The sequence below is a fragment of the Chiloscyllium punctatum genome, chromosome 32 (assembly GCF_047496795.1).
Source record: "Chiloscyllium punctatum isolate Juve2018m chromosome 32, sChiPun1.3, whole genome shotgun sequence".
Taxonomy (NCBI): Eukaryota; Metazoa; Chordata; class Chondrichthyes; order Orectolobiformes; family Hemiscylliidae; genus Chiloscyllium; species Chiloscyllium punctatum.
The window spans coordinates 34578673-34596448 of NC_092770.1; the positions used below are offsets into that span (position 1 = coordinate 34578673).

The 17776-nt window shown below is 45.9% G+C and overlaps 1 protein-coding gene across 1 annotated transcript in view; it reads right to left on the minus strand.

The window, feature by feature from the left end:
- Positions 1–786: 786 nt before the first annotated feature.
- zdhhc17 (zDHHC palmitoyltransferase 17) overlaps positions 787–17776 on the minus strand; it is a 152474-nt gene continuing 135484 nt past the window's right edge. The window contains exons 13-17 of the mRNA XM_072552062.1: positions 16706–16799; positions 6962–7045; positions 6720–6877; positions 3798–3892; positions 787–3234 (exon numbers count right to left, since the gene is read on the minus strand). Of these exons, the coding sequence (XP_072408163.1) occupies positions 3096–3234; positions 3798–3892; positions 6720–6877; positions 6962–7045; positions 16706–16799 (570 nt within the window). The 3' untranslated portion in view covers positions 787–3095. The remainder of the gene's footprint in view (positions 3235–3797; positions 3893–6719; positions 6878–6961; positions 7046–16705; positions 16800–17776) is intronic.

Here is a 17776-nt window from a genome sequence, read left to right on the forward strand (position 1 = left end):
TTTTCCAAAATACAGCACCTCGCATTTATCTATATTAAACTCCATTTGCCACTCCTCAGCCCATTGGCCCATCTGATCAAGGGCGGCATGGTGGTTAGCATTGCTGCCTCACAGCGCCAGAGATCTGGGTTCAATTCCCGCCTCAGGTGACTGATTGTGTGGAGTTTGCACATTCTCCCAGTGTGTGCATGGGTTTCCTCCCACAGTCCAAAAATGTGCAGCTTAGGTGAATTGGCCATGCTAAATTGCCCGTAGTGGTTAGGTGAAGGGGTAAATGTAGGGGAATGGGTCTGGGTGGGTTGCGCTCCGGCGGGTCGGTGTGGACTTGTTGGGCCAAAGGGTCTGTTTCCACACTGTAAGTAATCTAATCGAATCCCGTTGTAATCGGAGGTAACTTTCTTCGCTGTATCACTATATCCTCAATTTGGCAACATCTGCAAACTTACTAACTAGCTCCAGTTGTGGTTAAGGGAGGTGGCAGAGGTTGGTTTATGGCCTTTAGCCCGAGTGGTCACAGGGTCCGATGGAGTCCTTGTACTTGCCACGTACGAGACCTTTCGTGCTCCAGTTGCTTGTGTGAAAGTGAGACAGAAGTTCCAACCAAAGTGACAGATAAATGTTGAAATCATGCAAAAATAAGTTAAAAATCTGCAAAATAATTCTTGACTAGGTTCAGTAATTAGAGGCCATTTACAAACGAGCAGCTGACTAAAAAGGATTGACAATGGATATAAACAGCAACAGACTGCAATCACACAAAAAAAAACACCTTGCAGTAGCAGGTCATATTTGATAGCAATGAATGACTGGATGCAGTTGATTTATTAGTTCAATAATTTACAAAATTTTGACAACCCAATCCCACCATTGGAAGAACAGCCAGCTTTAATTTTACAGTCATATATTTTGTCCTCCACATTGTACATAAAGGGTCTGGATTTTAGCAAAACAAAACACTTGGCACAGTTATAAATAATGTCATACAAAAACAAAACAACATTCACAATTTGCAGGATATAGTGTCGCCCAAGTATTACTGAAATGTAAAACTCGTACTAATTGCGAGTACGAAACTCCAATACACACACACACAACTAAAAATAAACTGGCCTGAGTAGGGACTGTAGAATTTAGAGTGAGGGTGAATATAACAGGTTATTCAAAAGTCAAAGTACAAAGGAAAAATAATTCAGATAAATGCCAGTGTTCTAAACTTTAAAAGGGGGTGAAACTCTTCTCTGGAGCTGGCAGAATTGAAATCAGTAGCAACTCATCTTGGACTATTTTTAATCCTTGCTTGGTCCTCATTCTCATTGCAGCTAGTCAAACAGAGTGTCAGATGGACTCCCACATGTTGCAGTCCTGTTTCTCAAAGAGCTTAGACAATGCGATATTATATTCCATGTGAAGACAAACCTGCAATATGCTCCAATTAATGACAAAGAGAAAGTAGTCTTGCTTTTTTAAAAAACCTGATAAACATTCAAGTTGACTAATATTACAATACTGCAAGTCTTGATATCTGGTACATTGCTTACAAACTATGTGTGGGCTCCACTATGAAATAAACAGCTACTGAAAGTTCTTGGACTTTGCAAACACAGGACACTGACTATTTACAAATTGACTGATCTTCCCACGAAGGGGAAGATGGTGAAATAACACTTAATTGTTAACTGTTGCAATGTTTTATGTCCTACAATCGAGGGAGCTGCCATTTCTTTTTCGTTATTTTTGCAAAGCATCCGACATGCAGTGAATTCAATGGTTGATTAGTTCTGAACAGCAGCAGCAGCACCACCAGAAGCAAATGAACTACATTCCTACACTTCATTTTTTCCTTATGGAGTTGAAAGTTAAGTTCATAGCTCCAAACTAACACTGACAAAATTACACACGGTAAAACTAGTTGATAAATAATTTATATACAGATACAACCAATCTTTACACTGGCTCCAGGAGCTAATTTAATTTGCATTTTGCACAGGTTTCTTGAGCTTGTTACTTGACTAAACTTTCAACTGTCTGTATAAACATGAGTATGCAGAAAGCAGTGGATGGACAATTGTGACTAAATGCAAAAAGCTATAAAAATGCATTGCAGTTCTTCTCCACGATGTGGTTTTTCACTCCAGTCGCCCTCTCTGCCTGAGCCAATCATCCTGAACTGTTCAGGCAGCAAGGCTGATAAAAAAAACCTATCTCGCTCCATGGCTGGCACAGCAGATTCCATGACCAACCTGCAGAAGATGCCTTCCAAGTGGAGAGATGGATGATGCAAATTTTTCCTCTTGCCCTCAGTCTCAAACCCCATCAAAACAGACATTTCTGACACTTATTGCTGAGCAGCCTGCTTTAGAATTGAGCAAACTCAACTAATTAAAGACCACGAGAGTGAGACTGACAGCACTGAGCTGCATGCTCATGACTTTCTTGTCAATGATTATTAACATCTAGTTGTCCAGAAATGCCAAATGGACAGTGACTCATTCCGTAAAATCATGATTAAAAGATAGAAAGTATTTTGTTAAGTGAACAGCTGATACAAACGGATTTTAGATGTTACCTCTGCGCATAACCTTGACTAATCGATTTCTGGCATTCTGCAGTGCAACTGAAAGTACCATGTAAATAGTGTTTAATGCATAACAAGCAGCACAATCACACAGATGCGTTTCTACATGTTCCTGATGAGTACGACAAATTTTGAATTCAGCTTCTCGAGCAAATGGAACAGAATTGGGGTTCCAGAATTCATACTTGATTGTTCCTCTGACATTGTAACCACAGCACACAATGTTATGTTAAAAGCGAATTCCTGTGAAAAGCAGTCTGTATTTCTTTTGAATAAGGAGTCCCTTTCAGCCATCCACTTCTACCACAGTTTGATCACAACAGGGAGAAGAAACAGGCAGCAAAACTGTCCCTGTTTAATGTTTGGATGTGACGGATCATGATGTAAGGACCACAGGTTGTCACCTCCCCCTCAGCAACATATTGTTCTGTTGATTTCAGAGAAGGAAATGAAGGAAACGTGTCAGGCACCAGTTCGAAGGGTGATGGTGAATTGATCCAGCCTATGGGTATGGGACCCACTACACCAGCTGATAACCGCTCCCTGATGTCTGGTCATAGTCTATTGTATACTGATGTGTCCAGTCCACCATCACGGGGCGAAAGAGGCCAAAACATCTAAATTCAAAGAAGTCTATGATATTCCTAATGCAACCATGGCTGATGGAGCAAAGAAACAGGAGAAAAAAGTTAAACATCTGAATGCATCCAAGTTACTATGATTTATGACAGGTTTGTTCACAAGCCTCCTCCTTCCCCTCTTCATCTCAGCCCAGTAGCATCTCTCTTTGTTTCTTTCACTTTCAAGTATTTATCCAGTTTCCTCTTAAACGTACTGACAGGATTTACCTGAACCACTCCCTGGGGGAGCAAGCTTCATATTCTTTGAATAAAGAAGCTTCTCCTGAATTCCCAAGTGATTTATTAGTGACTGTCTTTTATTGATGGTCCCGAACCTTTAAGCACTTCCACAAGTAGAAATGTCTTCCCCGTTAACTCTTCCATAACTTAAAGGAGTGCATTTTTCTTTTTTCTAGATTCCCAGACTGTTAAGCCTTTAAGTGTGATTATCTCCCAGTGGGAAATTATTTAAAACATCGATTTGAAAAGGTGCACAAACTAAAAGTAAGACCTCTAACTGACTACTTTATTCACTGAATAGCTATTGGAATCTCAGTTCAATACATCTGAAATGCAGTGTTAGTATTCACACAGTTACTCACTTGAAGGGACTTTCAATAGTGGTTGTTGTAACTTTAAAGTGCTTGTAGCGTCTTGCATTCATCCTTTCATTTGTAGTTATTCCAAGGCAAGCAATCTTCAAATCAAAAATAAATCAATTAACATTACAAAATAAGAAGAGGTGACTGCTCTCAAGTTTAATTAAAATGCCTGCATGTTTTGTGTATTAGGAACTATTCTCAGGTGGCAGTGTTTGCTGGCACCTGTTAACTACACTTGAGCACTAATTTGGGAATGCATGTGCAGACAGTTCGAATTAAAATACATCACCACATACCATTTCTGCACGATCTCAAAGGCAAATGCAGCACTGCCTGGGGAAGTGCACATGCTATAAAATGGTGTAAGAGTAGGGAAGGCTAATTGCAACTGTCACAAGGTTCAGGTGAGAGCACATCTGGAGCTTTGGCTCCCTTATTTCAGGAAAGATACCATTTCCTTGCAGGCAGGTCAGGGTAGGTTCACTGGGATTGGCTTATGAGCAAAAGCTAAACAGGTTAGGACTCTACTCACTGGAGTTTAGAAGAATGAGAGGTGATTTCATTGAAATATACAGGATTCTTAACGGGCTTGACAAGATAACTGCTGAGAGGAAATTTCTTCTCATGGGAAAATCTAGGAACAGAGTCTCAAAGTGAAGCAGCACCAATTTAAAACTGAGATGAGGAAGAATTTCTTCTCTCAAAGGGTTATCAGTCTTTGGAAATCTTTGCCACAGAGAACTGTGGGGGCAGGGATCTTGTTTATAGTTAAGGCCGAGAGAGATAGATTCTTGGTCATTCGGGAAATCGAGTGTTATGGGGAAAACGCAGGAAAGTAGGCATGAGGAACGTCAGGTCAGCCATGATCCCATCCTAATTCTGGTCAAATGAGTTCAGTGGTAATGCAGGACAGTCAGATTGGGAATCCCCCAGAGTAAAGGAGGCCCAGGAGGGGCGGGAATGGTGGCGGGCGGGTGAAGAGGCAGGATGTCAGGAAGAGCTCAGGATCAGATACGTGGTGTTCCCCCTCCTCCTGCATTTGCCCCCATTCTCCTGGTTCTCTACCAGGTCTAGGTGCCACACTCTCCTCCCAGGTAGTGAGCTCCTTGAAATCGTTTGTATGTGCACATGGTTTAAAACTGTGCACAGCATGCACTGGTATCAGCAAATGCAGCTTTCTCAGACCTTAAAATTTAAATAATGTAACAAGTTACATTTACACAGAGCTTTTAACTGTAAGACATGGCAAAGGATAGATAGATTTTTGACAGACAAGGCAGTCAAAGATTATGGGACACAGACAGGAAAGTGTAGCCGAGACCAAAACCAGATCAGTGATTATCTTATTGAATAGTGTAGGAGGCTTAATGGGCCAAATGGACTATTCCTGTTCATAATTCCAATCAACCCGTTTTGGAGTAATTCATTTGGATTTGGAGTTGTGGTTCTCAACTGCTGAAGGGAGTTTCTTGCAATGTACTGAATAATGTTACCGCAATTGAATTTGGCAAGATAAAACATTGCCTAGACAAGATTTTAAATGTGAGTCTTGAGGAAACTTTGACTTTATAAAAAGAATGCTTTATATCCATGAAGGAGTGACCCATCATTATTTTTGACAGAAACAGAATGGGTACGGGTACAGCTACGTTCTGCCTGCAAAAAAGACCCTGAGCTTCCAGTTGCCTGCCACTTTAATACCCCACCCTGTTCCCTGGCCAACATCTCTGTCTCAGGCTTGCTGCAGTGTTCCAGAGAAGCTCAGCACAATAATAATGAACAGCATCTCATTTTCCACTTGGCGACCCCTCCAGACTTAATATGAAGTTCAATAATTTTATGGCCAGAACTACCTATCTCTAGCTCCCAACCCCACCTTGTTATTACATAGTCTGCCATCACACATTACCCATTGTTAGCCACGAACAGTCGACATTAACAGTCAGCCACTCCTTTGTCTGTCCAACTGCCTTCTCTCTCTTTGGGGTCTATCCTCACCTATCATTTACTCCTTACCCCCTCCCCCTACCCTATGTTCTGCATATTAACTGACATTTTTGCCATCAGTTCTGAGGAAGGGTCACTGTACCCAAAACATTAACTCTGATGTTTCTTCACAAATGCTGCCAGACCTGCTGAGCTTTTGCAGCAATTACTGTTTTTGTTTCTGATTAACAGCATCCGCAGTTCTTTTGGTTTTGTTTTGTAAGGTCTTAGAATCTTGGAATTCTAGAATCCCTACAACGCAAAAAGAGAGCATTTGGCCCACTGAACCTGCATCGACCCTCAAAGAGGATCCCAACCAAACCCAGCCCCCTACCCTACACTCATAACCTCACATTTACCATGGCTAACCCACCTAGCCTGCACATCTTTGGGAGGAAACAGAAGCACCCGGAGGAAACCTACACAAGACATGGGGAGAACATGCAAACTCCATACAGACAGTCACCTGAAGGTGGAATCGAACCCAGCTCCCTGGTGCTGTGAGGCAGCGGTGCTAACCACTGAGCCGCTGTGCTGCCCTTATCTGGGAGCTAGCACAAAATTATTCATGTTACTAAACCTCACAATTCTTAAAAATTCACTAATGGGATATCGGCATCAATGTCAGTTATTCCACATCTCCAGGTGCCTCTTCAGAAGGTGTTTAGAACTTGCTTTTTTGAAGCGTTGCAGTTTGTGTGGTGAGTGCTCCCGAAGATTAGAGTGCCAGGATTTAACCCAGTTATGGGGACCGAACAGTCTATGTTTGCCTTGTTGAGGATTGCCTTGTGGAGATGGGGGAAGAATATCAGTGGCAGGGAGAACACTGAAGAGTAAACAGAGCTATTGGAAACAATGCCCGAAAGTCAGAAAGTGGCTGTAATCTTAAATTATCTGAAATTTGGGAAAGGAACAAAAACAGACTTTCCTGCTTACCTGATACATCTGACACATGAGTAACACAGCAACCCACAAGAAGTGAAAGAGACTGTTCAGAAACATCCAGAAAACCCACGGAGAGCAGCTTGCAATTTCCGTGATGTATGTCCAGAATCCATCTTTTGGATAGTTAGTCTCACAGTGGATGCTCCAATCTAAAAGAAAAAGATAACTAACTACAAGAATCTTATAAAAATGATAGGAAGCAACACACATTCAAGTTAGTATGTTTTACTTACATAAAAAACAGCCATAAATCATCCAAATGATCATGCCTAATAAGAAGAACAGGTATCCAATGAAATATCTGTGGTTCCCTGCTCCTGGAATAGACAGAAAACATTCACTTGTAAATCCAGCCAAAAGACAATCTTTAGGAATTGCTGTTTCATTAAGCAAATGATAAAAATTAAAACGCTGCCATGATTAAAAATAGAAAAATCAAAAAAGTAGCATCATTATTCACAAATGTGGTCATTACCAGTTAGGCTGATGTGTATTCTCTACCCTGAGCTGCCTTTGAGAATATGCTAATGGGCTATTTTCTTGAATAGTTTTAGTATTGTTGCCACAGTGTTCAAGTTACATTCTGCAGCAGTTTAAAACACCAATCAGGTTTACTTCACTATTTCAAAGGGCAGTTAAGATGCTGAGAGTCTGGAGTCACACATGGGCCAGACCAGTTAAGGACATCAGATTTTCTTACTTAAAGAATGTAAACGAACGAGTTGGGCTTTCACAGTATTCTGCTAGATTCATGAAAGTTGGTTGTTATCCTCGATTAATATCTAACTATCTGAATTTAAGTTCACAAATTGTCAATTCTGAAGTTTCATCTTTTGTTGTGGTTCTGTTCGCCGAGCTGGGAATTTGTGTTGCAGACGTTTCGTCCCCTGTTTCTGTGACATCCTCAGTGCTTGGGAGCCTCCTGTGAAGTGCTTCTGTGATCTTTCCTCCGGCATTTGTAGTGGTTTGAATCTCCACTTCCAGTTGTCAGTTCCAGCTGTCTGCTACAGTGGCCGGTATATTCTACCAATCAGGAATGGACCCGGACCATAGAACAGGCCGTCACCACAGGATGGAACAGGATCACATAGCGCAAAAAAACGGCACTAAAAGAAAAAATGGCCAAACTAACACACAACAGAGAGGACACCACAACACACTCCTGGATTAGAAACCTCTCCCACAGACAGCTCACAGACACGGAAAGAACAATACTGGCCAAGGGACTCAATTATAACCACAGGAACGCCAAGACAGCAGACTTCCTAGCAGCACTAGAATGCACACTCAGGAACAATGGACTGACAGAAGAGACACAACAAACAGTGAGACAAAGTATCGTCCCCCTGATAACAAGGAAAGGACAAACACATAAACTCAACACCAAGGAGAGGGAAGCACTAAAAGCACTAAGAAACAATAAGAACATAATCATACTACCAGCAGACAAAGGCAGAATGACGGTCATCCTGAACAAAGCAGACTACATCCAGAAAGCGCAACAACTACTTGCAGGTACCAACACCTACCAAAAGAGGGTGTTTGACCCCACCCCACAGCTCACCAATAGGGTAAACAACACACTGAGGAATCTACAAAAAAAACGGACAGATAACCAGGTTTGACCCACAGAGAATGAAACCTGAAAGCAACACCACCCCCAGATTCTATGAACTACCCAAAGTGCACAAACCAAACATCCCACTCAGACCCATAGTATCACTACCAGGGACACCATCACACAAACTGGCTAAAGAACTACAACAGAAACTGAAACACCTGATCAGCGGATCCAGACAATCTATACAATCGACACAGGAATTCTTGGACATCATCAGAAATATACACATAGACAAGGAAGAAACTATGGTCGCATTCGATGTAACGGCACTGTTCACCTCTATCGACAAAACCCTAGCCAGAGAAACAATAGCCAACCTGCTGGACATACAGAACAGACAGGTAAAAACAACGATTGCAGATGCTGGAAACCAGATTCTGGATTAGTGGTGCTGAAGGAGCACAGCAGTTCAGGCAGCATCCAAGTAGCTTCGAAATCGACGTTTCGGGCAAAAGCCCTTCATCAGGAAGAAAGGCAGTGAGCTGGAACCGTGGAGAGATAAGCTAAAGGAGGGTGGGGGTGGGGAGAAAGTAGCATAGAGTACAATGGGTGAGTGGGGGAGGGGATGAAGGTGAGAGGTCAGGGAGGAGAGGGTGGAGTGGATAGGTGGCAAAGGAGATTGGCAGGGAGGACAAGTCCGGACAAGTGATGGGGACAGTTACTGAGCTGGAAGTTTAGAACTAGGGTGAGGTGGGGGAAGGGGAAATGAGGAAGCTGTTGAAGTCCACATTGATGCCCTGGGGTTGAAGTGTTCTGAGGCAGAAGATGAGGCGTTCTTCCTCCAGGCGTCTGGTGGTGAGGGAGCGGGAGTGAAGGAGGCCCAGGACCTCCATGTCCTCGGCAGAGTGGGAGGGGGAGTTGAAATGTTGGGCCACGGGGCGGTGTGGTTGATTGGTGCGGGTGTCCCGGAGATGTTCCCTAAAATGCTCTGCTAGGAGGCGCCCAGTCTCCCCAATGTAGAGGAGACTGCATCGGGAGCAACGGATACAATAAATGATATTAGTGGATGTGCAAGTAAAACCTTGATGGATGTGGAAGGCTCCTTTAGGGCCTTGGATAGAGGTGAGGGAGGAGGTGTGGGCGCAGGTTTTACAGTTCCTGTGGTGGCAGGGGAAAGTGCCAGGATGGGAGGGTGGACCTGACCAGGTAGTCGTGGAGGGAACGGTCTTTGCGGAAGGTGGAAAGGGGTGGGGAGGGAAATATATCCCTGGGAGTGGGGTCTGTTTGGAGGTGGCGGAAATGTCAGCGGATGATTTGGTTTATGCGAAGGTTGGTAGGGTGGAAGGTGAGCACCAGGGGCGTTCTGTCCTTGTTAGGGTTGGAGGGGTGGGGTCTGAGGGCGGAGGTGCGGGATGTGGACGAGATGCGTTGGAGGGCATCTTTAACCACGTGGGAAGGGGAACTGCGGTCTCTAAAGAAGGAGGCCGTCTGGTGTGTTCTGTGGTGGAACTGGTCCTCCTGGGAGCAGATACGGTGGAGGCAGAGGAATTGGGAATACGGGATGGCATTTTTGCAAGAGGTAGGGTGGGAAGAGGTGTAATCCAGGTAACTGTGGGAGTCGGTGGGTTTGTAAAAAATGTCAGTGTCAAATCAGTCGTCATTAATGGAGATGGAGAGGTCCAGGAAGGGGAGGGAGGTGTCAGAGATGGTCCAGATAAATTTAAGGTCAGGGTGGAATGTGTTGGTGAAGTTGATGAATTGCTCAACCTCCTCGCGGGAGCATGAGGTGGCGCCAATGCAGTCATCAATGTAGCGGAGGAAGAGGTGGGGAGTGGTGCCGGTGTAATTATGGAAGATCAACTGCTCTACGTAGCCAACAAAGAGACAGGCATAGCTGGGGCCCATACGGGTGCCCATGGCGACCCGTTTGGTCTGGAGGATGTGGGAGGATTCAAAGGAGAAATTGTTAAGGGTGAGGACCAGTTCGGCCAAACGAATGAGTGCGTCGGTGGAAGGGTACTGTTGGGGACGTCTGGAGAGGAAAAAATCGAGGGCTTGGAGGCCCTGGTCATGGTGGATGGAGGTGTAGAGCGATTGGATATCCATGGTGAAGATGAGGCGTTGGGGGCCAGGGAAACGGAAGTCTTGGAGGAGGTGGAGGGCATGGGTGGTGTCTCGAATGTATGTGGGGAGTTCCTGGACTAGGGGGGATAGGACAGTGTTGAGGTAGGTAGAGATGAGTTCAGTGGGGCAGGAGCAATGCTGAGACAATGGGTCGGCCAGGGTGGTCAGGCTTGTGGATCTTGGGAAGGAGGTAGAACCGGGCAGTGCGGGGTTCCCGGACTATGAGGTTGGAAGCTGTGGGTGGGAGATCTCCTGAGGTGATGAGGTTCTGTATGGTATGGGAGATGACGGTTTGGTGATGGGGGGTGGGGTCATGGTCGAGGGGGCAGTAGGAAGAGGTGTCCTCGAGTTGACGTTTGGCTTCAGCAGTGTAGAGGTCAGTGCGCCAGACTACCACTGCGCCCCCTTTATCCGCTGGCTTGATGGTGAGGTTGGGATTGGAGCAGAGGGATTGGAGGGCTGCGCGTTGTGAGGGTGAGGTTGGAGTGGGGGAGGGAGGTAGACAGGTTGAGGCGCTTAATGTCCCGGCGGCAGTTGGAAATGAAGAGGTCGAGGGCAGGTAATAGGCCAGCACGGGGTGTCCAGGTGGATGCAGTGTGTTGGAGGTGGGCGAAGGGGTCCTCTGAAGGTGGACGGGCGTCCTGATTGTGAAAGTAAGCTCGGAGGCGGAGGCGACGGAAGAATTGTTCGACATCACGGCGTGTATTAAATTCATTGATGCGTGAACGGAGGGGGATGAAGGTGAGTCCTTTGCTGAGGACTGATCGTTCGTCCTCAGTGAGGGGGAGGTCTGGGGGGGATGGTGAAAACTCGGCAGGGCTGGGAGCTGGGATCTGGTGTGGGTGTAGAATTGGGAGTGGGGGCAGAACCTGTAACTGGAGTGGGTGTGGTGGTGGGGGGAATGGGGGTGGAGTCATGAGCAGGGGTAGTGTTCCCCTTGGGGTTCTGGAGGGTGGGGATAGTGACAGTGGGGTCTGTGGGGGGGCATGTCAGAAGAATGCAGGTGAGTGACGCTGGTGGGGGCGGAAGTGGTGGTAACCACGGCAGTCGGGGTGGCGGAAGTCACTGAGCATGTGGCATCAGCGATGATGTGAAGGGCAGAAGTGATGTCAGGTGTGATGCATGAGGAATTGTGAGGGGTGGAAGTGGTTGTGGGAGTGGCCATGATGGGGGCGGAAGTGACATCATCAATCAGCGTGGGGGTGGCAGCTGCACCAGCCGCATGGTTAATGGTGCAGCATGGGGTGAATCTTCTGGAATGTTTGAGGAGCGTTGGTTATGGAGGTGTGTAGATAAAAGTTTGTACTAACACTTTTTGATGTTTGAGATGGAATTGAAATACTGTTTGTTGAGAGTATGAATTCTCCTGAGGATGTAGGACAGAGTGGGTCCTTTGCAATTCTGAGAGTGTGTGGCCCTCAGCTGAGGCAGGGCTGACTGGAGAGAGGTTAGGTGCCGGCGCATTGCTGCAAGCGTGGAGCAGAGGATCTTGAAGGAGAACTGTTGCTGGTGTTTTTGAATCTGTAATCTGTACTGTTTGTCCTGTTCGGGTCCGAACTCTGCTGGTTTAAAGGTGGTCCGGAGTCCGTGTGGGATGAGTTGGTTACGGAGGCAGGCACTGAGGAAGCGAATGTGGCTGTGGTAGCGAGTTTGTTTCACGACATGGTTGAAGAGCTTCAGGGCAGAGGAAATGACCTGGGAGTTGCAGTGGGAGAGGGACTCCCTGAGATTCTTGTAGAGAGAGGAGGAAAACTTCTTCGAGGCAGGCATCCTTGCAAGAGGATTCGCAGTAGGGTTAAAATCAACGAGGTAAAAACAATGACTGCAGATGCTGGAAGAGCACAGCAGTTCAGGCAGCATCCAAGTAGTTTCGAAATCAATGTTTCGGGCAAAAGCCCTTCATCAGGAATAAAGGCAGTGAGCCTGAAGTGTGGAGAGATAAGCGAGAGGAGGGTGGGGGTGGGGAGAAAGTAGCATAGAGTACAATGGGTGAGTGGGGGAGAGGATGAAGGTGATAGGTTAGGGAGGAGAGGGTGGAGTGGATAAGTGGAAAAGGAGATAGGCAGGTATGACAAGTCGGATAAATCATGGGGACGGTGCTGAGCTGGAAGTTTAGAACTAGGGTGAGGTGGGGGAAGGGGAAATGAGGAAACTGTTGAAGTCCACATTGATGCCCTGGGGTTGAAGTGTTCCGAGGCGGAAGATGAGGCGTTCTTCCTCCAGGCGTCTGGTGGTCACCCTGACCTTAAATTTACCTGGACCATCTCTGACACCTCCCTCCCCTTCCTGGACCTCTCCATCTCCATTAATGACGACCGACTTGACACTGACATTTTTTACAAACCCACCAACTCCCACAGTTACCTGGATTACACCTCTTCCCACCCTACCTCTTGCAAAAATGCCAGCCCTATTTCCAATTCCTCCGCCGGATCTGCTCCCAGGAGGACCAGTTCCACCACAGAACACACCAGGTGGCCTCCTTCTTTAGAGATCGCAGTTTCCCTTCCCACGTGGTTAAAGATGCCCTCCAACGCATCTCGTCTACATCCCGCACCTCCGCCCTCAGACCCCACCCCTCCAACCCTAACAAGGACAGAACGCCCCTGGTGCTCACCTTCCACCCTACCAACCTTCGCATAAACCAAATCATCCGCCGACATTTCCGCCACCTCCAAACAGACCCCACTCCCAGGGATATATTTCCCTCCCCACCTCTTTCCGCCTTCCGCAAAGACCGTTCCCTCCGCGACTACCTGGTCAGGTCCATGCCCCCAAACAATCCACCCTCCAATCCTAGCACTTTCCCCTGCCACCGCAGGAACTGTAAAACCTGCACCCACACCTCCTCCCTCACCTCTATCCAAGGCCCTAAAGGGAGCCTTCCACATCCATCAAAGTTTTACTTGCACATCCACTAATATCATTTATTGTATCCGTTGCTTCCCAATGTAGCGGAGACCGCATCGGGAGACTGGGCGCCTCCTAGCAGAGCGCTTTAGGGAACATCTCCGGGACACCCGCACCAATCAACCACAACGCCCCGTGGCCCAACATTTCAACTCCCCCTCCCACTCTGCCGAGGACATGGAGGTCCTGGGCCTCCTTCACCGCCGCTCCCTCACCACCAGACGCCTGGAGGAAGAACGCCTCATCTTCTGCCTCGGAACACTTCAACCCCAGGGCATCAATGTGGACTTCAACAGTTTCCTCATTTCCCTTTCTCCCACCTCACCCTAGTTCTAAACTTCCAGCTCAGTAACTGTCCCCATGACTTGTCCGGACTTGTCCTACCTGTCTATCTTCTTTTCCGCCTATCCACTCCACCCTCTCCTCCTTGACCTATCACTTCATCCCCTCCCCCCACTCACCCATTGTACTCTATGCTACTTTCTCCCCACCCCCACCCTCCTCTAGCTTATCTCTCCACGCTTCAGGCTCACTGCCTTTATTCCTGATGAAGGGCTTTTGCCCGAAACGTCGATTTCGAAGCTCCTTGGATGCTGCCTGAACTGCTGTGCTCTTCCAGCACCACTAATCCAGAATACAGAACAGACAACAGGACGTTGAACCTATCAACAAAGACAGCATACTCAAACTACTGGACCTGTGCCTCACAACACACTTCACATTCAACAACCAAATATATGAACAAATCAACAGCACACCCATGGGCTCACCCATCTCTGGACTCATAGCAGAAACGGTAATGCAAAGGTTAGAACAAACAGGCTTACCACAAATTCAACCCAAACTCTGGGTCAGATATGTGGATGACACCTTTGTAATCATTAAAAATATAGAAATAGAGAACACACACCGGGTCATCAACGCCACACTCACAGGAATCCGATTCACTAGAGAGGAAGAAAAGGACAACCAACTCCCATTCCTAGACGTGATGGTACAGAGAACACCGAACGGAGAATTCACCACAAAGGTATACAGGAAAGCCACACACACAGACCAAGTCCTGAACTACGAAAGCAACCACCCCAACACACACAAAAGAAGTTGCATCAAGACACTGTTCAAAAGGGCCACAACACACTGCAGCACACCAGAACTGCAAAAAGAGCAAGAAGAACACCTCTACAATCTATTCGCCAAAAACGGATACCCCCCGCAATTTCATCAACAGATGCCTAAGGGGAAGACAATGGAGTGAGGACATGCCACAACCCAAAGGTCTAGCCACATTACCATACATCAAGAGTATTTCCGAACTGTCAGCCAGACGACTGCAACCACTAGGACTCATAACAGCACACAAACCAACAGCCACTCTCAGACAACAACTCACCAGGACGAAAGATCCGATACCCAGCATGAGCAAAACCAATGTAGTGTACAAAATCCCATGCAAGGACTGCACAAAACACTACACAGGACAAACAGGAAGACAGCTAATGGTCCGCATCCATGAACACCAACTAGCCATGAAACGACACTACCAGCTATCCTTAGTAGCCACACATGCAGATGACAAGCAACATGAGTTTGACTGGGACAACACTACTATTATAGGACAAGCCAAACAGAGAACAGCCAGGAAATTCCTAGGGGCATGGCACTCATCCACAGATTCAATCAATAAGCACATCGACCTGGACCCAATATACCGGCCACTGCAGCGGACAGCTGGAACTGACAACCGGAAGCGGCAGAGACAAGCCACTATAAATGCTGGAGGAAACATCACAGAAGCGCATCACAGGAGGCTCCCAAGCACTGAGGATGTCACCTAGACAGGGAACGAAACGTCTGCAACACAAATTCCCAGCTCGGCGAACAGAACCACAACAACGAGCACCCGAGCTACAAATCTTCTCCCAACTTTCATCTTTTGCCTGACTGACCCACCATTATCACTCAAGGAACACCACTACAACGTTACCGTAACCACACTTGTAAGGTGAGAAAAATTCTGTGGGGATAATTCTATGGGTTAAGGAAACCGACTGTGTTTAATTCGACAGCTCTTTCAAAGAATCAGTACAGGTATAGTGGGCTGAATGCATGCCTTACATGCAAAAATAAGGAGTGGCACAGTGGCTCAGTACTGCTGCCTCACAGCACCAGGGACCCAGGTTCGATTCCGGTCTTGGGCCACTCTGTGTGCAGTTTGCACATTCTCCCCATGTCTGTGTGGGTTTCTTCCAGCTGCTCTGGTTTCATCTCACAGTCCAAAGATGTGCAGTTTAAGTGATTTGGCCTTGCTAAATTGCCCATTGTGTTCAGGGATGTGTTAGTTAGGGGTAAATGTATTCATGGAGTTCAGAAAAATGAGTTGATTCACACAGAAACATTTAACATTCTAACAGAACTAGACAGTAAAAGTGTTCCTGATCACCAGGGAGTCCAGAACCAGGAATCTCAGTCTAAGGATAGGGGGTAGGCCATTTAGAACTGAGAAGGGGAGAACTGACTTCACCCAAACAAACAGTGGTGAGCCTATGGGATTTGCTACTACAGAAAGCGATCAAGGCCAAAGCATTGTACAATTTCAAGGAGTTGGACATAGCATTTGGTGCTAAAGGAATCAAAAGATACATGGGAAAAGTGGAAATAGGGTACTGAATGGCATGATCATCATGACCATAATGAATGGTACAGGCTTGAAGGGCCAAATGGCCTACTCCAACTCCCATTTTCTATATTTAAAATTGAGATTCATGGACTTGTCTAATTCAAAAATATTGAAAGATACAAAACTCAGCAAGCGTGTGAAGTTCAGATGTCCAGTCTTGATCTTTCTTACTGACAGAACAGGTTCAAAGAGCTAAATGACCTGCTTCTGTTTCTGTTAAGTCTAAATACTTCGTGGTCGTTTTCTCTTGAAGGTGAGGCAGTTTTGAAAATTGTGAAAAGGCTTGATCAGGTAAACATCAGCAAAATGTTGAGTTCCAGAAGGACTTTTAAATGAAGGGACCCCATACATATGGTCATCAATGTTATCAGGTGCTCCCTAACCTGGCTCTTAGGGCAGCACTTTCCTGGCTTCATTTCAGATTTGCAACATTTACTGCTTTTTGCTTGAGTTGGGGTCATGAATATGATAATGCTGAAAATAAAAGGAATTCAGGAGAAATTCACAGAGTAGTTGAAGAGAACACTAGAAAACATACTTAAGGCAAAATCAGAGAGAATGGATGAGTATCACAGATAGGGCAACATTCTGTCCTGTACATTCTACACATTCTCCTGCTGCTTAACCTTGTAGCTGTGGTATCAGTTTGGACCATGTAGACTGTCTGAATTGCTTTTGGCTAATATAAATGCCATGTCTTACCTACACAGTTACCAACCCATGGACAGTGGTGATCAAACTTGGCAATGCACCTGTTGCACACAGCACAATGCTTAGACCGAACAGGTTTCTGGATCTGAGCAGAGAACACAAAGCCATTATGAAACACGTTGTGCTGTGGAGGAACATAAATGCTTTTGCAGCTACTGGATGCATACATGTCACAAACTTCTAATGTTGATGGTTTATTTATTCATTTATGAGATGTGAGTTTTGGTAGTAAGACTGGCATTTTTTGCTGCGATGGTGAGCCATCCTCTTGAAAACAACTCAGAGATTTACTCAGCAGTAACCTAACGAATTTAGTCACTCTGGATCTGGAGTCGAACACAGGTCAGACCAGGAATGGATACCACAAACCAGCTGGTTAGCTTCAGGATCTCCATTGTTTAGGTTAGCGGTTTATTCCTGATTTATTAATTGATTCAATGTAAACTCTCCAGCTACCAACAAAGGAGTTGAACTTGTGTTTTCTGAGTATTTACTTCTGGCCTTTAGATTACTGATGCAGTAACATAATCACCATTTACAATACCCCCCTGTTCTTTGCTCTAAACTTTGTGGCTGAGAGAGTAAGCAAAACAGTTCAAGTACTGGGCTTATTATGAACAGCTTCCTATGAGACAGAAGCATTAGTTGGACATGACAGACTGGGACCAATGCTATTTATTTCAGACTTCAAGAAATGGCAACATTTTGCCCTGACAATCACTTCTGATCTGTTTTTGTAATGGACAAAACATCCAAATTTCAAGCATAAACACATTTAATGTGTAGCTGGCTCCCTGCTTAAGGTGAAGTAATTAAACCAAAATCTATAAAAAGCTTTGTGAGCTAACGACACTGTAATTATTTATTTGATTTCACAAGCACACTGAGACAGAGCCTACAATTGGATACTGGCCTGGCTTTGTTTAGTGAGCGGCACAGTGGGTTAGTGGTTAGCACTGCTGCCTCACAGTGCTAGGGACCCGGATTTGATTCTCACCTCGGGTGACTGTCTGTGTGGAGTTTGCACATTCTCCCAGTGTCTTCGTGGATTTCCTTTGGGTG